This window comes from Gopherus evgoodei, chromosome 1 (assembly GCF_007399415.2).
Source record: "Gopherus evgoodei ecotype Sinaloan lineage chromosome 1, rGopEvg1_v1.p, whole genome shotgun sequence".
Lineage (NCBI taxonomy): Eukaryota > Metazoa > Chordata > Testudines > Testudinidae > Gopherus > Gopherus evgoodei.
Genome location: NC_044322.1, coordinates 141,513,877 through 141,538,871, shown reverse-complemented (window position 1 = coordinate 141,538,871; position 24,995 = coordinate 141,513,877). Strand labels below are relative to the sequence as shown.

The window sequence follows — 24,995 nt, the reverse complement described above, 5'->3', positions numbered from 1 at the left end:
AGTTGCAAATAATTTCATATCATCCTTTTAATCTAATATTTCCCTAATTTATAACAATATCTTCTTGAGCCCCAACTTCTCCTCAGTTTTGTGCCCATGATATTTCATTATCCTCTTCTGCCTTCCTATTTATTGCACCCTACACATTTCTGACATAACTCCATCTTTTAAGAAAATAGTCTCCCTCATCTTTTCCTGTTTGTTTCCTTCTCCCCCTGCTCCTTACACTGCCTCCATTGCCAACGATGCTCTCCCCTGGTACCTTTCTCCCAGCTTTCCAAAATCTGCATCCACCTTTGACCCTCATGAACTTGCGCTATCTCTAACCTTTTGAGTTATCTTACAGTATCCTTGACTGTTTTCAGTATGGGCTTTGGGTTTGCTTTAGCTATAGCATGGAAATTGCTTACTGTCATGTAGTTAATGATCTTATTTCTGCTAACAAAAGTCTTGCTGTCTCTCCTTGATCTCAGAACAATCTTTGATATTGTGAAACTCTTCCCCTTCCAGACTTTGTCTTTACTTGTGAAGGAATCTCCAGTTTCTTCTTATCAGGGTTGCATTCCTACCTATCAAGCTACTATTTCTGTTTCTCTTTAACTGTTCCGTGCTAAGACCCTTCCACTGGGGAATCTGACAAGGCTCAGCTCTCGATCCCTCACTCTGTTTTCCCCCTTTTGTCATTTTATCTATAACCTCAGTCTTAGCTACTTATCAGGGGTTGGCAACCTTCTGCATGTGGCCCATTAGGGTAATCTGCTGACCAGCACTGCTTCACACAGCTTCCATTGGCTGGGAGCGGCAAACCACGGCCACTGGGAGCTGTGGGAAGCCATGCCTGTGGGCGGTCAACGTAAACAAAATGTCTCATGGCCCACTAGCAGATTTCCCTGAAGGGCCACGTGTCAAATGTTGCTGACCACTGACTTACATATTGATTCCAAATTGTATCTTTAGAGAGCTTTAATGACTCCTCCCTGTCCATTGACAGGCTGTTTTGAAAAATTAAAATTATGGTTTCCTCTCAGATTCCTTCAACTAAATATCTTTCAGATAAAGAGGTGCATCAGTAAACATAATCCATCTCTTTTCTTGCCCTATCTGGCTCAGCTCTCCCATTTGCTTATTTTCTACATGCCATCCTTGGCCTTGAAGTTTCCTTTTCCTTCTGCATCTGCATTTAAATGTAAATCTATTTATCAATTCCAGTTTATGCCATTGGCTGAAATCCCATGGCTGAAATCCTCATTCATGTCATCATCTTCTGTTAATCTTAATTATTGCTAAATTCTAATGCTCCGAACTCAAGCAGTGCTGCCCTCCTCATGTTACTCATGGGGAATTCTGCGCCACTGTGCAATGCAGAATTTGCACCAAAATTAATGTTTTTTGTGCAAATTTCCTCCCCCTCCCACCACCACAGAAATGGGCTGCAGAGCTGCTGGATACCTCAAAGTCCAGCTTGCAGGTAGATGATGCTGCTGGGAGCAGGGAAGGGAGCTGGAACCTACCAGGCAGCTGCAGTTCCCCAGACACCCTCAAGGAAGGAGGTGGTGTGCATGAAGCTCCATATAAGCCCGGGACCCAACATCAGGCTGTTTCTCCCTCTGGATCCCTGAGCTCTGGGGGGGAGGGGTACCACAGCTGGATTCTGGGAGGTAGGGGGTGCAGGTATCTGGCTGGTGGGCTTGTAACTGGGCTCTGGTGGGGAGGAAGTGCACGCAAGTTGCCCTGCAGCTGGGCTCTGGGAGGAAGGGTATGGATGTCTGGCCTGGCCCCCATGCTGGGCTCTGGGGGGTGAGGAGAGAGAAACAGGAACTGAATTGTCTTAAGGGTTTCCTTAACTCTGCTCTTCAAGGAGTTTTTTGTGTCTGTATTGTTACAGACATCAGGCTGGTCTATACTAAATCTGTAGATCAATCTGAGTCACACTAGTTCAGTTACATGAGTTAGGTAACTGAAGTTGACATAACTTGGGTTGACTTATAGCTATGTCTAAACCGTGCTATTTTGATGGGGGACACTCTCCCGTCAACATAGCTTCCATCTCTTGGGGAGGTGGAGTGTAGACATCGTCAAGAAAGCACTCTCCTATTGACTTAGCGTGTCTTGGCCAGATCCGCTTAACTGACACCGCTGCATCCATCGCAGTGGTGCCAACTTAGCTGGTAGTGTAGACTGGCCACATATAGTTGCTGCTAGGTATTTTGAAATAAATTAGCAAAATAACTGAAACTAGTGTGATTGTATAGTATTGTTTTGACAAATAAAATATGCTGAATTTTGCAGAATTGTAAAATATTGTGCGCAGAGTGTTTAATTTTTTTATGAGAATTCCCTCAGGAGTATCATGTACGAGAAGCACAAAACCTTACATCAAGGCCAGTCTGAGACAGTTGCTTCCCCCATAAATCTCAGGAGCCAATTCAGATTTCCCACCTCATTTTTTAAAACTAGGTTTGTTTCTACCTACCTCTCATACACCACATCTTTACATCCCTTACTCTGCTTATCCACATAGGACTTCTCTCTATCCTTCAGTGCAGCCTTTCTTCGGTTGGTGTAAGAGAGTCTTCTCTGTACTCTGCCATGTGAAACAGCCTTCCTACGTCTTTTTGGCTAATTGACTCTTCAACTATTTTCATATCTCATCTGAGCACACATCTTTTCTCCCTTGCCTATACTCTTATTCTTTTCATCTTCTAGATTTTAATTTCAACTTTGATACTATATTGTTTAATTGGGATTATTGTATAAAAATGTGATTATAAAATAAAGAACTGTAGTACTGAACTGTCTCATGTCTCTCCTCCCAAATACTCTTAGAACCGTTTACAATTGTAGGACTGGTGTACGAAACACATGTTCCACGGTGCACTGTTTGAGGCACGTTACTTCACTATTACTCCTCTTCCCCATAAATTCACACACAATGCACTCTTCCTACAGTGCACTTACATTTGCTTGGGTACTTTGCTTTCAAGTCAGGACCAAGAAAGTTTTTTGTTTGTTTAAAATTAAGAAGTTTTGTCATTTGAAGGAATCATACATAGTTTGCAGTAGTGAGATTAATTTTGTATGCAACTCTTTTCCTATCCAATGCTTTTATGTAGGATTTGTCTCCACCCATTAGCAACTGGAGACAAGATTGCTGTCACTCATGGAGCTATATAACCTAGAAACTCTCCATTAACAGTAGTCATTTTTGCTTTCTGCTGCGTGCAGTGACCAATTGAGGATTTACAGAAGGGTCCTCTGTCATAACAGAAATCAAGCAACGACAGTCCTAGTCACTGCAATTTAAGGAAAGGGAGTTATGTCCTGCAACTACAGGCCCCTTAGTACAGTCGGATCCACTACTTCATCTGGTAGATGCAAAAACTCTGGAGTTTCAACTGGATTCTCTTTCTTTGTCCATTGAGCTACTTCTCCAGAAGGTCAGTGACACTTCTGCTTTTAGGCATAGATTTGGTTTTCTCAAAGCAGTCAGTGTCCCATCTTGACTTGCCATAGTTAGGGCTGGTCTACACTACTTAATTTAGGTCAGCCTACAGCCACCACAGTTCTTCAATTGGCTATTGCTGTCCACACTAGCCTCCTTCTGTCAGTGGTGTGCTTGCACTGACTGAAGGAGGGGCGCTGACAGCCAAACAGGGTTCACAGCAGGAGTCCCACACCCGCCCCAAGGTCACAGCTTGAGCTGAGAGCCAGTCATGGGCTCAAGGAGCCTACCAGCAGTGAAATCGAAATTCTTGTAAATTTCACAGCTGCCTGCAACTCAGAGCAGTAACCCAGGCTCACAGCTGGAGCCCTGAAATTGACAAGAATATCAATTTTACTGCATAGGCTCTGTGCTGTAAAATTGAGCCCCATGTCAGGCTCATAACTTGGGCTGCCACCCCAGGGTAGGGGGTTGGGGCTCCAGCTGTGAGCCCAGCACCAGGATCAGCTTCACAGCAGGGAGCCTACCAGCAGTGAAATTGACATTTTTGTCAATTTCACATTTCCAGCTGCAAGCCCTGCTGCTGCTCTGATCCACAGTTGTGAAATTGACAAGAATGACAGCCAACAGCTGAAGCAAGTAATGCAGCATCTATATAGACACTGGATCGCTCTAACTACACCAACGTAAGTGCTATGCCTCTCATGGAGATGAAGTCATGTTGGTGTAGCAGACCACTTACTTCGGTGGAAGCAGCATTCTAGTGTAGACACTAATATAATTATGTTGACATAAGCTGCCTTACGTTGACCTAATTCTGTAGTGTAGACCAAGCCTCACATTCTAGTTTGAGGAGCTCTCTTGGATGATTATCTATTTAAAAAGTAATTTTTAATCTTTCAATATAATCCCAACACATCCGGTCTCCTGGTCTGTGGCCTGCAATAGCTCTCTTATGCTACAAGTCCACATGGTTGTCCTTCAGCAGCCATCAGGCAGCAGCACCCTGCTCTTTACCGTCTATCGCTCAACTGCTATTCAGCCATGAATGGAAATATCATCTTGTAGAATGAGTGCAGTAAAAGGCACTGCATAGAAAATGCACATGCGAGGATGTAACTACAAGAGGTTCATGATCTCCAGAGGAGTAGCTGATGATCAAGCACCATCATCACCAGTCAACTGATCTTTTTCATAATGTGTACTACAATACTGAAGAGCCAATAGAGAGAGAGATTTTCTCCAACTTCTCCCGTGCAGGAGGAGATGGGAAATTTGGCAATTTAGTAAGGACTTGATTAATGGTGTGATATGAGGTAGTGGGGAGGTGGCACTCTCCTGCAAGTAGCTTAACTGATGGCACCTCTCCCTCAGAATAGAGGGAAGTTGGATACCCTCTTGTAGTCTGTGTTGTGGATCCTTGTGGAAGTGTAGAGGAATGGAAGAAACTTTGGGATGTGATGGGGAGACAGGTTATGGGAGGGGGGCAAGGTAATTGCATCTTCGTATAGATGCAGATGTGTATTTCAAGTAGGTGTTTGTGCACCCAGAGTCTTTTACCTAGCAGTATCCGTAGAGGAGTGGCCCTCATTCCTTTAGCCCCTCCGTTAGCTATATGAGACAGCACTGCCTCAAACCCCCATTTCTCCCTCACCCCCCCCCCAGTTCCTTCTCACCATCCGTCACCTAGAGTCAGAACTGTGTGGCTATCATTTCATAACTTTGCACTTCGTCCTCTTAGCCTAGTTTTATTGTATATAGTCTAGTTAGTGTTAGAGTAAAAGTTCTAGACTATAGTGTAGCGGTAGTGCTCCCTGGTGACGCCCTCACTAGCATGCAAGCATTGCCCTTCATGTGAAGTGGCAATTCCTAACAGTGACCCTACAGGAGGTGCTTGCTCTGCCTTGGCAAAGTCCACCTTCAAGTGTGCTGTTCAATCTGTAGATCATTTAAAAAGATGACTCAGATGGCATGAGACCTTCCCCTTAAGCAGCACCTGTTTGAACAAGCCCTGAAGCCTGACTTGGTACCAAGTCCTTTCTCAGGCCACAGATGGCCCTCCAGTTCGGAAAGTGCTACTGCCTTCCATTGCGGGTCAGAGGCCTTCAGCGAGCTGGAGCTTAGGGTCATCCACAGTGCACGTCATGCCTTCCGGGACCGCAGCAGGCATTCAGTGGTTCACATACTCACCGACAATACTGCCTCGGTGTACTATGTGAACAAACAAAGGAGAGCCCACTCCAGATCATTCTTCCTATAGGCAATCAACCGTGCAATTCTGTGTCAAAGAGGCCATCACCCTGGTAGCTGTCCACTTACCAGGAGTCCAGAATCGCCTCACAGATCATGTCAGGTTTTTCTCTCCAAGCCACAAATGATCCCTGAAATTAGAGAAACCACATTGCGAAAATCATCCAAAGGACAGCTCCACAATCAACCTCTTTGCGATGAGGGAAAATAGGAAGTGTCATCTATTCTGCTCTCGGAAGGGGCCCAGCTCAGGTTCCCTCTCTGACGCTTTCCTCTGCAACTGGCAGTTGACTCTGCTGTATGCATTCCCTCCTATCCTGATCATTCCCCATGTCGTCACCAAGCTCAAGGCAGATGGAACCAGGCTTATCCTGATTGCCCTGACATGGCCAAAGCAGTGCTGGTTCTTGCCCTTTCAGTTCAGCCTCCCATACTGCTGCTACTTCTCCTTCCTGACCTCACACATGATTGCGGCTGCACTCTGCATCCGCCGATTAGCTCCCTTCACCTTACAGAGTGGCTGCTGCATGACTGAACAAGGAGGAAGAGCACTGCTCAAGGCTGTCCAACAGGTCCTATTTAACAGTAAGAAGCCTTCCGCTAGAACGGCCTACTTGGCAAAGTAAAAGATTTTCTGTGTGGTCCTTGGCCCATGGAACCCATCCAGTGGAGATATTCTATCCAGGATATCTTGGATTACCTGCTACACCTTCAGGAATTTGACTTAGCACTCAGTTCTCTCAGAGTACACTTGGCAGCAATATTGGCTTTTCATCCACCTATCCAAGGGAAATCGGCTTTCTCCAGTGCAGTGGTGATGAGATTTCTGAAAGGAGTGCTCTCCCTGCATCCTCCAGTCCAAAGGCCAGTCCCCTTGGTGGGATCTGAACATGGTCTTAGCAGCTCTAATGGGAACTCCATTCGAGCCCCTTGCTTCCTGACCACTGCCCCTCTTGTCTCATAAAACAGCATTCTTGATAGCCATCACATGTGCAAGGAGGGGGTGTGAGTTACAAGCCCTGATAGCTGGGCCTCCTTACAGTTCTCCAAGGACAAGGTTACACTCCAGCCACATCTGAATCTTGTATCCAAGGTGGTCTCTCAGTTTCATTTGAACCAAAGTGTGTACTTGCCTGTATTTTTCCCTAAGCCGCATTCCTCCCTGGAGGAACAACGCCTCCATATGTTAGATGATAGATGCTGTCTAGCCCAGTGATTCTCAACCTTTTTACCATTGTGGGATGCATCCAATGCTACTTGTATGGCCCTGAGAATGTCACATTGGCCGTAGCTCTGTGCTGATTGGGCCACAGGTTGAGAACCACTGGTCTAGCTTTTTTTTTTTAACAGGACTGAACAGTTTCATGCTTCGTGTTGCCTGTTCCTATCATATGCGGACCTCATGAAGGGTCAAGCAGTCTCTGTGCAGACTATCTCTAGATGGATAACATCTTGTATCAAGACTGCGTATGAGACAGTGTCGGCTACACCACGTCAGCAGATATGGGCGCATTCAGTGAGAGTGCAGGCAACGTTGGTGACATTCCTCAATGACATTTCCATATTGGACATTTGTAGGGTGGCCACATAGTCATCCGTACATAAATTTACAGACTATTACGTGATCTCTGCTTCTTTCAGAGCAGACGTTAATGTTGGAAGAGCAGTCCTTACTCAGGTAACCTCCGAAACCCACCTACAGATGGAAGTACTGCTCGCTAGTCACCTACTTAGAATATACATCTGCATCTACTCAAAGAAAAGAAACTGTTATTTCTTCTTCGAGTGATTGCTCACATCCATTCCAGGTAGGTGTGCGCGCCGTGCGTGCACGTTCGTCGGAAACTTTTTTACCCTAGCAACTCCAGTGGGCCGGCAGGTCGCCCCCTAGAGTGGCGCCGCCATGGCGCTCTATATATACCCCTGCCGGCCCGCCCGCTCCTCAGTTCCTTCTTACCGCCGTGTCGGTCGTTGGAACTGTGGAGCGCGGCTTAGCTGTCCTCCACGTCCCTAGCTCTCCTAGTTCTCTATCGTTTATCTATCGTTCATCTCTAGTTCCATTATAGTTGTTAATTAGTTTGTTAAGAAGATAGTTTAGTTAAATAGTTGTTAAGTAGTTCTTCGCCGGGGGCTTAGCCCTTCCCGGCACCCGGCGCCAGGCTCATGCCTGTTTCGCCGGGCTTCAAGCAGTGTGCGGCCTGCAAGAAGCCCATGCCTACCAGCGATCCCCACGAAGCGTGCCTGAAGTGCCTCGGGGAATCGCACAGATCCGACAAGTGCCGCATCTGTAAGGCTTTTAAGCCGAGGACAAAGAAGGAGAGGGATCAGAGGCTCCGAACTCTCCTAATGGAGGCGGCACTTGACCCGTCGGCTTCGCAGGCCGTGGTATCGGCACCGGCACCGGATCGCTCCGGCACCGAGAAGACTCCTCGGCACCGACCCTCTCCGGCACTGGAATCAGAGCCAAGGCCGTCGAAGTCTGATACTCCGGCCAGGCAGACCCGGCTTGAGCGCCCGGCCTCGACATCGGCCGCGGCGCCGCCGGCACCGTCAGCACCGTTGACTCCGGGCCCGGCGGGTCCGTTGAGTCCGGTGCCGCCGAGCTCCCCCATGAGATCTGGGGTTGAGGTAGTGGTCCCATCCACACCGGAGACCTTCGCCTCGGCTCGGGACCTTATTGCCCTGACTGAGCCCACTCGGCTGCCACCCCCGGTACCTCCGGTGCGGGTTGTGTCCAGAGGCAAGCCCATGATGTTGGCGCCGCCCAGAGACAGTCGTTCGCCATCCAGGTCCCGACGTCTTGGGCGCTCCAGATCCCGACGCCGCTCGCAGTCCCGGCACCGCTCCCCTCAGCGGCACCGGTCGCACTCGCGGCAACGGTCGGCATCGAGGCGGGCGCGGTCAGGCTCCAGTCGGCGACACCGGCACCGCGACTCCAGGAGCAGCTCCCGACGCTACTCGCCGCACCGGTCGACCTCCCGGCACCGAGCTGGTGGCAGGTCCCGGTCTCGGTCGACCTCCCGGCACCGAGCTGGTGGTAGGTCCCGGTCGACCTCCCGGCACCGAGCTGGTGGCAGGTCCCGGTACCGAAGCGGCGCCCGGTACCGATCAGGATCCCGGCACCGTGACAGATCCCGGTCCCGATCCCGGTCCCGGCACCGATATGACTCCCGGCACCGGTCCCCGGCACCGAGACGATCCTCTGTGCCGGCCCGCGCAGACCCTTACCATCCGGGGTCGGCCCCACCGTGGCCCTCGAGACAGCCGTCCGTATCCTCCCAGACGGACAGCGGGTATGCGCTGGGCACCGACCGGCAGGCGGCGCTGTTCGGTGATCCGCCGCTGCAAGACCAAGGCCCACAACAGTGGGGATTCTGGACACCCTGGGCATACCATCAGGCCCAGGGCCCCCAGCAGCTCCCTGCTAGACCGGCGACTGCGGAGCGTAGGGCCCCTGAAGCCTCCTTGTCTCGCCCCCCTCCCTCCCCGGAAGGGGAGGAAGGGTCCAAACAGCAGGACTCCGCTGCGGCTCCGGAGGCAGAGGCGAGGGCTGAGGAAGACCCTCAGTTAGACACTCTCGTGCCTGGGGTCTCATCATCCTCCTCCCCGGATGAGGCGGTGGCGGGTACCTCCTCCAACAGTCCCCCCCCCGCTGGATCTCAGGGCGCACCAGGACCTCCTCAGGCGATTGGCTCAAAATCTGAGTCTGCAGGCAGAGGAGGTCTCGGAGATAGAGGATCCAATTGTCACCATCCTCTCTTCTGATGCTCCCACCAGGGTCGCCCTGCCCTTTATACGGACCATCCAGGCCAACGCCAATACTATCTGGCAGTCCCCGGCCTCCATCCCTCCGACAGCGAAAGGAGTCGAGAGAAAGTACATGGCCCCTTCTAGGGGATACGAATATCTACATGTTCACCCGACTCCCGGTTCACTGGTGGTGCAATCGGTGAACGATAGGGAGCGTCACGGCCAGGAGGCTCCGGCCCCCAAATCCAGAGAAGCCAGGCGGATGGACCTCCTTGGCCGTAAGGTGTATTCGGCTGGGGCGCTGCAGCTCAGGGTCTCTAACCAACAGGCCCTGCTGAGCAGATACGCCTTTAACTCCTGGGTGGCAGTGGACAAATTTAAGGAGCTGCTGCCACAGGATGCTCGCCAAGAGTTTACGGCCATCTTGGACGAAGGCAAGAAGGTCGCACACACGGCCTTACAAGCCTCCTTGGACGCTGCGGACTCGGCTGCCCGTACCCTCGCATCAGGAGTTACGATGCGTCGCATCTCCTGGCTGCAGGTTTCCGGCCTTCCGCCGGAGCTCCAGCACACTATACAGGGCCTTCCTTTCGAAGGCCAGGGCCTGTTTTCTGATAAGACAGACCCCAGACTCAAGAGTCTAAAAGACAACCGGGTCATTATGCGGTCCCTCGGGATGCACACCCCCGTGACGCAGCGTAGACCCTTTAGGTCGCAACAACAGCAACAACGTAGGCCGTTTTCCCAGTTCTGCCAGCGGCAGGACCTTTACAGGCGCCGCGGCAGGAACGGCAGGCGCAGGCAGTCTGGGAACCAAGGGGGGCAGAACCAAGGCTCCTCAAAACCCCCGCCTGGTCCTAAGCCTTCATTTTGAAGGTGCGCCCGAGTGCGTGGTAACAGTTTCCCCTATGGATCCTTCCCCCCCATTTTCCAACCGCCTTTCGTTTTTCCTCCCGGCGTGGTCCCAAATAACATCGGACCGCTGGGTCTTAAGCATGGTGCAGACGGGATACCGCCTGCAGTTTGTTTCGTTTCCTCCTTCCCGCCCTCCTTCCTCGTCCCTCTTCAGGGACCCCTCTCACGAGCAATTCCTTCGGCAGGAGGTGCAGACGCTCCTCAGCAAAGGAGCTATAGAGGCGGTTCCGGAAAACGAGAAAGGCAAGGGGTTTTATTCCCGCTACTTTCTGATCCCCAAGGCCAAGGGGGGCCTCAGGCCTATCCTCGACCTGCGAGAACTCAACAGATACCTCGTGAAGTTGAAGTTCCGCATGGTATCCCTGGGGACCATTATTCCATCCCTGGATCCGGGAGACTGGTACGCCGCCCTCAACATGCAGGACGCGTATTTCCACATTGCCATTTGGCCGCGCCACAGACGCTTTCTCCGCTTCGTTGTGGGGGCTCTTCATTATCAATTTGCAGTCCTCCCATTCGGCCTGTCCACGGCCCCGAGGGTGTTTACAAAAGGCATGGCAGTTGTCGTGGCGCATCTTCGGCGCAACCGTGTCCACGTGTTCCCTTATCTGGACGACTGGTTGATTCGGGGCACGTCGGAACAGCAGGTCAACAGCCATGTCCGCATGATCACCGCCATATTTGCAAGTCTGGGCCTCTTGATAAACACAGACAAGTCCACTCTGAGGCCCACGCAGAAGGTGGAATTTATCGGGGCCGTCCTGGATGCCACTGTGGGCAGGGCCTCGCTGCCTCTGCAACGGTTCCAGACCATGGCGGCGATCGTTCAACGTTTGCGGTCAGCCCCATTGACGTCAGTGAGGACATGTCTAACCCTGTTAGGCCACATGGCGGCGTGCACTTTTGTGACCGACTACGCTCGGCTCCACATGAGGCCTCTCCAGCTGTGGCTTATCAGTCATTACAGGCCGGCAAGGCAACCTTTAGACATGTTAGTCACAATCCCCCAGAAGGTCTTAGATTCTCTCGGCTGGTGGTTAGACCAGTCCGTATTATGTGCGGGTCTTCCCTTTCACCCCTCTCAGCCCTCGGTATACCTGACAACGGATGCCTCAGATCTAGGCTGGGGGGCCCACCTAGGGACCCTGCGGACACAGGGCCTGTGGTCCCAGGAGGAGGTGGGGCTCCACATCAACATGCGGGAGTTGAGAGCGGTCCGCCTTGCTTGTCAAGCGTTTTGTCATCAGCTTCAGGGTCGTTGTGTCGCCGTGTTCACGGACAACACGACGACCATGTACTATATCAACAAGCAGGGAGGCACCAGGTCCTCCTTCCTGTGCCACGAGGCGATACGACTCTGGGACTTTTGCGTAGCCCACTCCATTCACCTCAGGGCTTCCTTCCTCCCTGGAGTACGGAACACTCTGGCAGATCGATTGAGCAGATCCTTCCTGTCACACGAGTGGTCCCTTCGCCCGGACGTCGCTCTCTCCATTTTCCGGAGGTGGGGTTATCCCCGGGTGGACCTCTTCGCGTCCAAAGGGAACAGGAAGTGCCAAGCGTTCTGCTCCTTTCAGGGCAGGGAGCCGGGGTCGATAGCGGATGCCTTCCTCATCCAGTGGTCGACCCACCTGTACTATGCATTTCCCCCGTTCCCTCTGGTCCACAAGGTCCTCCTGAAGGTGCGCAGGGACAGGGCTCTCGTGATCATGGTGGCCCCGGCATGGCCCAGGCAGCACTGGTACACCATGCTGCTGGACTTGGCCATAGCCGACCCAGTTCCCCTGCCCCTTCATCCGGACCTGATTACCCAGGACCACGGGACCCTCTGTCACCCAGACCTGCAGTCGCTGCACCTAGCGGCGTGGCTCCTGCGTGGCTGACTGGTTCCGAGCTGCGCTGCTCCACCCCTGTGAGAGAGGTGCTCTTGAGCAGCAGGAAACCGTCCACAAGAGCCACATATTCGGCGAAATGGAAGCGCTTCTCCTGTTGGTGCGTAGAGAGAAATCTCCGCCCTATGGAAGTTTCGGTAACCGAAATCTTAGACTACGTTTGGTCCCTCAAAGGGCAAGGTCTGGCCTTATCGTCGTTGCGAGTCCACCTAGCAGCTATCTCCACCTTTCACCCGGGTGCGGACGGTCACTCCGTTTTTTCTCACCCGACGGTGTCGAGATTCCTTAAAGGGCTGGAACGTTTATTCCCTAACGTCCGTCCCCCTGCTCCAACCTGGGATCTTAACCTGGTGTTGTCCCGGCTCATGGGGCCCCCCTTTGAGCCGTTAGCTACTTGCTCCCTGCTCTACCTCTCTTGGAAAACTGCCTTTCTAGTGGCTATCACCTCAGCTAGACGGGTGTCGGAGCTCCGAGCTCTTGTGGTAGACCCCCCATATACGGTCTTCCACAAGGACAAGGTGCAGCTGAGACCACACCCTGCTTTTCTGCCCAAGGTGGTCTCAGCCTTCCACGTCAACCAAGAGATTTTCCTTCCGGTTTTTTTCCCAAAACCTCACTCCTCAGGCAGGGAGCAGCAGCTCCACTCGCTGGATGTTTGTAGGGCTCTCGCGTTCTACATAGAGAGGACTAAGCCCTTCCGAAAATCCCCCCAGCTTTTCGTGGCGGTAGCGGACCGTATGAAAGGGCTTCCTATCTCCTCCCAGAGGGTATCCTCTTGGGTTACGTCCTGTATCAGGACCTGTTATGACTTGGCCCATGTCCCTACGGGCCGTGTGACTGCGCATTCTACCAGGGCGCAGGCGTCGTCGCTAGCTTTCCTCGCCCGTGTGCCCATCCAGGAAATCTGTCGGGCAGCGACCTGGTCATCGGTCCACACCTTTGCTTCCCACTACGCCCTGGTCCAGCAGTTGAGGGAGGATGCGGCCTTCGGAACTGCAGTGCTCCGTGCCGCGACTTCTCACTCCGACCCCACCGCCTAGGTATGGCTTGGGAGTCACCTACCTGGAATGGATGTGAGCAATCACTCGAAGAAGAAAAGACGGTTACTCACCTTTGTAACTGTTGTTCTTCGAGATGTGTTGCTCACATCCATTCCACACCCGCCCTCCTTCCCCACTGTCGGAGTAGCCGGCAAGAAGGAACTGAGGAGCGGGCGGGCCGGCAGGGGTATATATAGAGCGCCATGGCGGCGCCACTCTAGGGGGCGACCTGCCGGCCCACTGGAGTTGCTAGGGTAAAAAAGTTTCCGACGAACGTGCACGCGCGGCGCGCACACCTACCTGGAATGGATGTGAGCAACACATCTCGAAGAACAACAGTTACAAAGGTGAGTAACCGTCTTTTATTGTATCTGTGGTTCTTTGACCCATCCTCGATCCTTTCTGTATCAGTCTTCCCCTGGACATTTGGTACAAAGGAACTGAGTGGGGTCTGACAGCACTGCCTCATATAGCCAGGAGAGGGGCTAAAGGCATGAGGTCCAAGCAGTGCCCCTCAAAAGGTACTACTAGGCAAAAGTCTCCGGAGAGCAGGGCGCATACTCCCCTATTTGGAATATACATCTGCATCTCATCTCAAAGAACCATAGTTACAGTAGGTAATGGATCCCAGTCTCTTACACCATGCCATCACCACAGTATCTGATGAAAAAGGAGGGTACAGACTGAGATATGATAGATGTGTGTGCACCATTAGATGTGGAGAAGAAAGGTAGTGTGAGGAGCTTGCGATAGTGTGAGAAAATAGAAGTACAGAAAAGGCAAAACCAAAAACTCAAAGAGAACAAGAGGAGATGCAAGAAATACGTTGACTTGAAATAGGATAATAAATCCCCCCTAAAAAATTCCCAGGTCTGTGTTGTCAGGAAAATTACCATAAGAGGTCATGGGGGCAGTAAGGATGACTCTAAAATAGAGGGCTAAATACTATTTGTCTTCACATCTTTCCCTTTACTGTCACATATTCCAGTTTTTCATTTTGAAAATAAGGCAGGATTGACAAACTGGTGAAATGAGGGGAAAAAGAATTAGACACGTACATGACAAATGGTCTCTTTCCAAACTCTGATCATTGTGGCTATCAGGACATCCACTATTATACCAGATACTGCTTTTTCTTGCCACCTACTTGTTTGCCTCTTTGCCGTGAGGGGAGCATTCAGTGTTTTTCTAATGGTCTCAGGATATGTCCTACTTGTGTCTTCTAACTCAGCAGTTCCTGCCTGCAGTATTACATGGATATTGAAATTGCATCCCAAATTTTGACCATTTTCTTAGATCAGAGATCCTCTCAGGACTGCTTTTCTCTTTGTCGAGGAGACTGGCTTACTTGCCACAGACTGGTAACAGTTGATTACAAAAAACAACTAATTGTAAGCCTTTTCATCAACACCTATTTTCCTTCCTTCCTACTACCTCGGCCTCTTATGTTCCTGGTCCAGTACTTGAAATATTACACTGCTGGAATAGGGAAGTTTGAGGTTATATGTCTACATGATTGACAGCACTTTATTTTGGTTCTGATATCTGAAGCCAAATTATCAATGGTGTTAACTTGCCTGATGTGGTTAGAGTGAAGGACTAGAAAAAAAATAAATGGTTGATTCTTGCCTAAAAAACATGTGTATGCTATTAATGTGTTTTTGTTGTATAGAGCCAAACTTGGAATGCCCCAGTTTTTAAGTCCTGAAGCACAGAGTCTTCTCCGAATGCTCTTCAAACGAAACCCTGCAAACAGATTAGGTAAAATACTCAGACAAAAATAATTATTTCTGCTAGTAGTTCTTCACAATAAATAAACTATTCACAGCGGTTTTTTCCTTTTTTTTATTTTAGGGGCAGGTCCAGATGGAGTTGAAGAAATTAAGAGGCATTTATTTTTCTCCACAATAGACTGGAATGTGAGTACTGTAGTAAAAGAGCTTCTTTATAAGGAAATTATAATTGTTATAATTATTTTTAATTCACTTTCACCACTGACTTCTCTTTAGAAATTATACAGAAGAGAAATTCATCCGCCTTTTAAACCTGCAACTGGTAGGCCAGAGGATACATTTTATTTTGATCCTGAATTTACAGCAAAAACACCGAAAGGTGAGAGAATAATTAACTGTAATTTAAGTATTCAAAAGTAGCAGAAACTTTCACCATTTTAATTTTCATAAATTGTCTTCTGTCTGGTTAGATTTGACTGACTACATTGTATGAAAGATTTTATATAAGCCTGTAGGTGATATGAACGGCACTTTACTTGTGCATTTATATATTGAGGATGCAAAAATTCTTTATGTAATTAACAATCTCCAGACCGGTTTATAGTGTAAAATTCTTTTCCAGTGTTAAAACTATGGTTTTAAGCTCATTTTATTCAGTGCATATTAGGAATACTGATTACTTACTGCTTTGGGATTTTTTGAATAAATTGGAAAAGTCTTCCTCAAGACATTTGTTCTGTTTTTCAGATTCACCTGGTATTCCACCCAGTGCTAACGCACATCAGCTTTTTCGGGGATTCAGTTTCGTTGCTATTGCATCAGATGATGAAAGCCAGGGAATGCAGACTGTTGGGGTTCATTCAATTGTTCAGGTGAGTGCAATTACTGAAGAATAAACATAATGAAAACAAATTATTTAAAAATGAGTTGTCCTTTGCATAAAATAAGATGTAGTTTTATGTCATGCCTTTCATAAATAAGATACCTGAAAACACTTCATAATAATTAGACTGATATTGATAGTACTGTAAGACTGGGGTTTATCCTCTGTTGTTCTTTGTAAAGCGTCATGAAAACGTCATCAACTAAAGACAAGAAAAATACACCTCAAATTATTTTATCCAAAGAACAGCACCTCTGACAGTGCAGAACCTATTGCTTCTATACATTGGGTGTGATCAGGCATGGGGTTTGACCCCTGAAAAGCAAGCAATTTAGATCTGAGCCATAATGACTATTCAAATATCTGAATAATCCAGGCTAAACATTTTGAAAATGTTTTACATTTTCTTTATAAAGTCAATCTTTTTTTTTTTAAAAAAAATTGCATGTAAATCATTTTCTTGTGTGTTATAGGATAAACATTGGATTCATACTACGCAGCAAAACCCTTCTGAAATATGACTTGAAACTAGAATGTAGAGATGGTTTGGATTGCCATTTATTTTAAATCCTGTCAATTATGAGTATAGAGATGATCCCTTCCCTTCCTTCCTCTGCACGCACGTGCGCATGTGTGCACGCGTGCACACACTCTTTAAAAAATATATAAAGAATTATGCCAGTCTAAAATACTTCTTGAACACTTTACAGGTTGTCTGACAACTAACTTAGTGTGTCAGGGTGCACAGGAATTTTTGGTTTCCTAATAGAATTGGGAGAACTGATTAAACACAGACTCTCTCACATTAATGATTGTGACGTTATTACTTCTGAAAGTAGTTCACTTGGCCTATTAGCTGAAAAATGCTTGCTGTTTCTATATGCTCTGTTGTTGCTACAGCATATTTTTGAACAATGAAAAGCTCTGGTTAGAGACATCATTCCATGATCTGGGGAAGGACGACATGAAGCTGGAGTTAGGGGAGAAGTATGCATCATGCTCCTTTTTTAAAATTTAGATTCTGTAAGGTTAGCATGGGACTGTATTTCATTGTTGGAGAGTGTGTGGAAAAAGGAGGGATATGAAGCAGTATGAGGTCCTGCGGCCAATAGTTATGGGGCCAACCGCATGGGAGAAGTAGCAGATGTGTTTGTAGGAAAAGAAGACTAAGTGGGTATAAAGGAAAGTGACAGGCTCAAGTGGGATTTTTAAGTAAAAATTTTATTTCTACCACCTACTTCCATTAATTTTTTCTTCACATACATTTGGAAAATATATTTAATTGCTGAAAACTTTTCACTTGTTTGTGTAGAAAGTTAACATACTTCTGATACAAAATATCATGTATACTGCTTTCATAGACAATTTGCAACCATCTGAGAGTTCTTTAAAGTGATTGATCAAAATATGGACACTTCTTGTGTTCTTTGTCTAACTATATCTTTTTTACAACATCTAGAATGCTCATAATAACTTTATTTGCACACACTATACTTCTGGTGTTTAGTGGAGAGGATTTATGGATATTAATGTACCCATCGAATCATATTCATAGATTGCGGGGCCAGATCATCTAGTCTTACCTGCAAGGTTATAGAATTTCCCCAAATAATTCCTAGTGCATACCTTTTTGAAAACCATCCAATCTTGATTTAAAAGTTGTCAGTGATGGAGAATCCACCATGACTGTTGGTAAATTGCTCCAATTCAGACAACGGTTTGAATTTTAAACTGACAGTGTCCCTTTAATTTATCTTTCTCAAGGGATTTGGATACAATATGAAAATCACCACATAAACTATAGTTACATTTGGTATATTTGATTGGCTCATATGTGGACGATGACTTGATTTCCATCATTTCCTCAATTTGCTTCAGAAAAAACTTGTGGAATTTGCCCATATAAAGGGTGTATGCTGTCAAGAAACTTAAACTGAAGAGAGCGGAATATGGATTGGAAGAGATTTTCTTCAAAGGGAAACTAAAGAGGGTTGAGAGGAGGAAAGAGAAGAAAACATTCATTATTTTCAGTAGCTGCAAATGTAATTTGTAAAGTTTAAAATCATTTTTAATTGGGATAAATTCAGAGGGGGCTGAGCAAATAGGAGCAGGCACTATACAAATTGTCATTGATTAGCTCCTTTGTATCCTCAACTGCTGTTGAGTTTAGATGTGTTGTAACCACTTGCCAAATCCATTTGAGTCTGTTTTCTGGCAAAGACAGCTTCACAGAAAACTTTATTTTTTAAGTCAAACTTAAAACCAGTTTGCTATCTTGGTGGGATGGGGAGTTTAATAGAGTTGGGGCCATGTAGTCTCTTGGAGTTTATGCTGCTTATTGCCCTTCAGTCCTGAATCTCCTCCAGCAGTTTTTCTGCAACTTCTGCTGTGTTCTCTTTTCTTTGCACAAACTTGCAGATGGAGTTTTCTGTACTGCTTCCTCTTCTTGTAAACATTTCTCAAAACTTCTCTGCTCCCTTTCCTCTGTACCCCTTCAACCACTTCCTCATTCTTATTTCCCCTTTGCATGTGTGCAGGATACCCAGATGGCTTCCTGCTAAAGTCAGGCATCCTTTGTACAAACTCCCCTACTGCTTCCCTGTATCAAAGTGCCATTTCCTTACCATGCAAAACAGGCTGACAGTCACTCATTCTGCCTTTTATCCCCATGCTCAGATGACACTTCTACTTCCATTCCTACTGATGCCTGCAATTCCCATTGAATTTGATTGTATTCACTGTGTCTAAATTTCTCATACTGAGCACTGCATTTAAAAAAAAAAAATTACCTTATTTTACCATTCATATTTTGGCAGATGAAACCAGAAAAAATGATATTTATTAAGATTAATGGGAAGACTTCTGATCTGTCTTCTGTTTCATATTATTTGTTTAAATTAATAGAGCAGGAATCCCAAATGTAGACTTGTCATAGAATGATATACTATAAATGGATGGGATTTATATGATTTATAATATATCTTATTCAAACAGATGGTTATGGGATTTTGAAAAGATTATGACCTAACAAGATTATCAATTAAAAAAACTATAGGGAACAAATGTTTTTAGTTCCAGTTGATTTGTAATGTAGATGATGTATATTTTTAAAGTTAATCATCAATTAATGATATTATTTTGGTAGCAGTTGCACAGGAACAGCATTCAGTTTACTGATGGATATGAAGTAAAAGAAGACATTGGGGTTGGTTCTTATTCTATCTGCAAGAGATGTATACATAAAGCTACAAATATGGAATATGCAGTTAAGGTAACCACTGTTTAAAAAACTCTTAATTGCTAACAAAATTGTTTTCTTCTTAAATGAATAGAAAAAATTGTGAATGCAAATGTCACATTCATTAAATGTCATATTTTGTTGCTATTTAATTTTTTTAAGTGTTCCCCATGAAACTCCTATCTAACTCTATTACATGCATGCTTCTGGGAGAGAATATACGCCAAAGAGACTGCATTACTAAGCATTATTACTAAGTATGTTATTACTAAGCATTATATACAAAAATGACAATGATTAGATTAACTTAAATGTAATAGTTTCTTTTTGTTCCAAAGTAGATATATAGATGATCACTAAATCCCTGTTCCTAGCTGTGCTGGTTGTGTAGATTAGTACCATTGCCATTTTTTTTTCCCCAAAGGGAACCTCAACTCTGCATTTCCTTGCTTTTTGTTGGTTTAAATCATTAATATTTTAACAAGGTTTTTAATGTATGCTTAAAAGCACTAAGGGAAGCTAAGTGAATCTGATCTAAATTTAAAAAATGTTACAATAATGAATAAAGGGCAATAAAATTTGCCTTGCCGATGGGGAAATCTGTGTAAATGGCAAAGCAGGAACAGAGTTTGGCAAACTTTTTAAAAATCTCTGTTATAATTTGACACAATTTACCTTTTAGAATTATAGAACCATTCAGACATATGGACAGAATTGTTCAGTTTGGTTTCACACTCATATAGTCTGATGTACAGGCTACTCACAGGGAACCCTTGAATTCCAACAGAATATTTGTTTACTTGCCAGCAGTCTGGTTTTAGTCATAAACTAGATACGTTTTCTGTAAAATAAGATGCAAGATGCATTGGGGCAGGGGGGGAAGTACGTAAACAAATTATCTTTCATAATTTGAATGCACTGAATCTGAAATAAATGATTACCAAGCTGAATTTTGAATATTTCACTTTCTAAATTAAGTTCAAAATTTAAGTAAAATTTGGGAAAAAAAGTATTTTTTCCTGTGGTTTTTATTCCAGTAAAAACAGCTACTATATTTCCTGCACATTGTTTAAAAAGACATAATTTAACAGTTCCTACGTGTGCTGACAGACTCCTTGCATTTAAAGGCTCCAGTGCAGCATTTCTGCTGCAACAGCATTGTGATATGCACCCTTTGAAACATCCACTGGTAGCAATTTCTGCACAGCTGTCAGGGATTTGCTCCAGTGACATTAGCCTAGGTACCAGTTCTCCACTGTGTTTAGTCCAACCCATATTCTCTGGTGAGAGTAGTGTGGGATTGTTGCAGTTCGCCTGACTCCACTTGAAAGTGAGCTCTTTGGATGTTGCAGCGCAATGCATTGCTTGTTAGGGTCCATGCCTCTAGTGATTGATACTTGGAGAACAATATCACTGTGCCTTGTTGCAGCTCTCCCCATCAGATAAATTGTACATGTTGCAGATCAATTTTTCTGCTGAAATGATTGATTCATTTTGGGGATCATCCTTCTCTCAGTTTCTTTGAAGTCCATGTTTTTCCATCGATACTGTCCAAGCAGTTTTCTTGCTGTGGCCAGCAGTGTGGGAAAGAATATCACAGCCTGTCAGAACATGGAAGGAGAATATTGTTTCTGTATCTGCTTGAGGAAACACAGGAAAAAGCTTCTCTTAAATAGTATGCACAGGAATGTTTTTTTGAGTTTTTTTGGTGGTCCAGCCTTCATCCACAACTTTGCTGCAAGGCATTTTGTCATTTTGTGCCACTAACAGAAGAAGAACTTCAGTCCTGTGTGTTGACGTGTGGTTGGAACCTTCCACAACCCAGTTACCTCTGTAGAACTGTTCAGGTACTTCCAGAGGGGGCTGATTCGTTTCTGCTAAGTACACAGATCCCCATCAATCATAATTTGTGTGTTCATATTGGTGAAAGAACAGAAGCATTCTTTTGAAGGCATACAGAAGAAGCTCCCAAATTCCATCTCATTGAGCTCTGAGGCAGAGGAGGAGGATACACACATGCTACCACCAGTACTGCAAATTGGTATGGTTGTCCATGTTGCTCAGCACAAACGATAGCGTCTTGTCACAGAAACTTACAGATGACAGAATAGACACTAGGTTATTGCAGTCTTTCTTAGCATCAGATTTTGCAACATCCAGGAGCTTCTCTTTGAGTTTTTTTTTGTGTTGCTATAGATAGCTCAGAAGTTGTGGTAATAAGAGTTGCCACACTGCCGTATAGAGTGATCTTGTAAGCATGAGTGGCTTTTGCATAATTTTTACCAGAAATTACATGCTCTGTCATTTGTCTACCTGAAATTCCATTTTCAGTCTACATGCTCAACAGTCCAGAATCCTGTGTATGCTACCCCAACATTTTTAGGAAGTTCACTGATACATGTAAACCTCCTAAGCACGTAATCAGGATATCTTTACATTCTGGTAAAGTCCATTTTAGGTCCATCAGAGCAGGGAAGAGTGCTTGATCAACATGTTTCTGTTGAAAATAATTAGGACTGTTGATTAATTGCAATTAATTCACACAATTAACTAAAAAAATAAATCGCAATTAAAAAATGAATTGTGATTAATTGCACTGTTAAACAATAAAATACCAACTGAAATTTATTAAATATTTTGGATGTTTTTCTACATGTTCAAATATATCTATTTCAATTACAACACAGAATACAAAGTGTACAGTGCTCACTTTGTTGTTTTTATTAGAAATATTTGCACTGTACAAATGATAAAAGAAATCATATTTTTCAATTCACCTCATAGAAGTACTGTAGTGCAATCTCTTTATCATGAAAGTGCAACTTACAAATGTAGGTTTTTTGTTACATAACTGCACTCAAAAACAAAACAGTGTAAACTTTAGAGCCTGCAAGTCCACTCAGTCCTACTTCTTGTTCAGCCATTTGCTAAGAGAAATAAGTCTGTTTTCCTTCATGGGAGATAATGTTGCCCACTCCTAATTACATTGTCACCTGAAAGTGAGAACAGGCATTCACACGACACTGTTGTAGCAGGCGTCACAAGAGATTTATGTGCCAGATACGCTTAAGATTCATATGCCTCTTCATGCTTCGGCCATCGTTCCAGAGGACATGCTTCCATGCTAGTGACGCTTTTTAAAAAAAAAACAATGCATTAATTAAATTTGTGATTGAACTCCTTGGGGGAGAATTGTATGTCTCATGCTCTGTTTTACCCGCATTCTGCCATATATTTCATATGCTGGAACATCATCCGAGACTGCTATAACATGTTGTTTGTTTTAAGAACACTTTCATTGCAAATTTGACAAAATGCAAAGAAGATACCAATGTGAAATTTCTAAAGATAGCTACAGCACTCTACCCAAGGTTTAAGAATCTGAAGTGCCAAGTTCCAGAATCTGAGAGGGATGAGGTGTGGAGCATGCTTTCAGAAGTCTTAAAAGCGCAACACTCCAATGCAGAAATTACAAAACCCAAACCACCAAAAAAGAAAATCAACCTTCTGCCGTTGGCATCTGTCTCACAATGATGAAAATGAACATGAGTTGGTCTACACTGCTTTGGATAGTTATCAAGTAGAACCTGTCATTAACATGGACGCATGTCTCCTGGAATGGTGGTTGAAGCATGAAGGACATATGAATCCTACATTTGTAAGTTTACCTTTCATGATACGGATTTCACTACACTACTTGTATTAGGTGAATTGAAAAATACGATTTCTTTTGTTTTTTACAGTAAAAATATTTGTAATCCAATAAAGTGAGCACTGTACACTTTGTATTCTGTGTTGTAATTGAAATCAATATATTTGAAAATGTAGAAAACATCCAAAATTATTTAAATAAATGGTATTCTGTGTAACAGTGCGATTAATCACAATTAATTTTTTTAATCGCTTGACAGCACTAAAAATATGTGACTTGTGCAAATTTTTTTACCACAGTATTCAGTGTATCAACTTCATGAGCAGGGAGCCAAATGATAGGCATGTAGGTGTATTCAGTTAATGGTGAGTTATTGTTATTGTGCTTTTCATTAAAACTTGGCCATTCAGATTTTGCATTTTCAAATTGACATTTGAGGGAAAGTGCCATATCCCGCACTTGTGTTTTCAGATCTGACTGGCAGTCATTAAACCATCTGCCAAGACATCTTCATTGAATTTTGGTTCTGCTGTACCTTCTGTGATATTAGTAGGAAAGATATTTAATAACTCTCCTGTACTTTGGTTTTTTTTTAAGTTAACAATGGTAGCCATGTTCTTTTTTGTTTTTACTTATCTTAGAATACAAAATTCAGCTTGGTAAAAATCATTTTCAGATTCAGTACATTCAGATTATGAAAGAAAACATTTACCAGCTTTTCCTCAGAAATGCTTTCTGTTTCACTAATATCAACTTACCTGGGAATTTGATCTACTCTATCAGGAGTAGATCTGACTTTTTGTGCTTGGGTTACCAGGTAGCTTCCCTTGTCCTGAATAGCTGGGACAGCAATGTTTTCACTACCGTTCCTTCTCCAAGCCCTTAGGGACTGTTGTTCAGACTGCCTCATCTCCTTCTCTGTTGCTATTACTATCCGCTGCCTCTGCTGGAGCTCCTTTTCTCCAAAAAGTAGAGAGAAAGCATGAGGAAGGAAGGCAGCGGAGTGTGCAGTGGGAAAGAAGGATTCAGCTAGAAGCAATGACTTCAAAACCTCGTGCAGGAAAGGGATAAGAGATAAAAAGGAGGAGGAGATATTGGGGTAAACCTCACAACTCAGGTGGAAGGGAGGAAAGGAAGTGCATCATGAGGAGGAGCAGGCTTATCTTCCTCAGTGGCAAATGGCAAAACTGAACCCACTAGACATTCTCAATTATACCAAATGTGAGTAGCAAGTCATTAGGCTTCCCCCCAAGAAGACAAAAGATAGGAGAAAACAGTGCTTGTAAAAGGAGGGATGGTTGGTATAGGGCAATGTGGTAGGTTTTGATAGATTCAGATAAGCATCTGATGCTTAACTGAAAACCCCAGGGGGTTTCTCTTTTCTGGTTTCACATGTCTTATATCTTCTTGTGCTGCACCCGGGGCTAGATCCACATAAGAATTTAGGTGCCTAAGTCCAGCATGAAGGCATCACTGAGATCCTCAAAACTCCCTCTCAGTTGCTGCCTAACTCTGTAGACACTTAGAGTCCCTAGGTGCCTAAATTTCCACTATTAAAGCCCCCTAGGTAGTTAAATAGCGGTATAGATGGTGAGGAGCTGCTTAGGTGAAGAGAGTACAGACACACCAGAACACTAGAGTATATACCCGACACATCTCCCTATATCCCCTAGCAGTGCTTCCTATGTCTACTGGGTTTTTTTAGCAGTATAGTGTCCCTCTGCCTTCCCTTTGGCAGAGCTTTTCCCTGTTGCAGCAAAAGTCTCTGGTCATGGGGAGGCAGTAGGAAAAGGCTTTCACAGCTCCCTGCCAGAACCTTTCCTTGCTGCAGCCTGCTGCTTCCCCCTGTCGGAACCTTTCACTGTTGCATGTAGTTATGCAATGCAATGTGGACACAGCCTGCTTTTCACTATCACATGTAGCTTCACATACCTTACGTGGTGCCACCATTGTAAACAAGGCCTACGTTTCTGCCAGGGTGCATGCACCAAGCCCTAATATGATCCTCAAACTAGGTGCTGCCCTTCTTTCTTACGTGTGGGGTTTAATCTAGTAGGCATATTCAGATCAGGTTTAAACGCACAAAAAACAGGAGGTGTGGTGGTTGTGGTGGTGCCATCCTTATAACTTATAGCCCAGTGGTTAGGATGATACTCTGGAACGTGAGAGACATGGACACAAATCCTGCCTGTGCCTGAGG

The 24,995-nt window shown here is 45.4% G+C and overlaps 1 protein-coding gene across 2 annotated transcripts in view; it reads left to right on the top strand.

The window, feature by feature from the left end:
- Window positions 1-24,995, top strand: part of RPS6KA3 (ribosomal protein S6 kinase A3) — a 146,855-nt gene that overhangs the window by 95,460 nt on the left and 26,400 nt on the right. The window contains exons 11-15 of one of the 2 annotated variants that reach the window (XM_030574633.1): window positions 14,962-15,050; window positions 15,144-15,208; window positions 15,299-15,401; window positions 15,770-15,894; window positions 19,054-19,176. In XM_030574633.1, coding sequence (XP_030430493.1) covers window positions 14,962-15,050; window positions 15,144-15,208; window positions 15,299-15,401; window positions 15,770-15,894; window positions 19,054-19,176 — 505 coding nt within the window. Of the gene's footprint in view, window positions 1-14,961; window positions 15,051-15,143; window positions 15,209-15,298; window positions 15,402-15,769; window positions 15,895-19,050; window positions 19,177-24,995 lie in introns of both variants that reach the window. The other variant, XM_030574624.1, reaches the window with a different exon arrangement.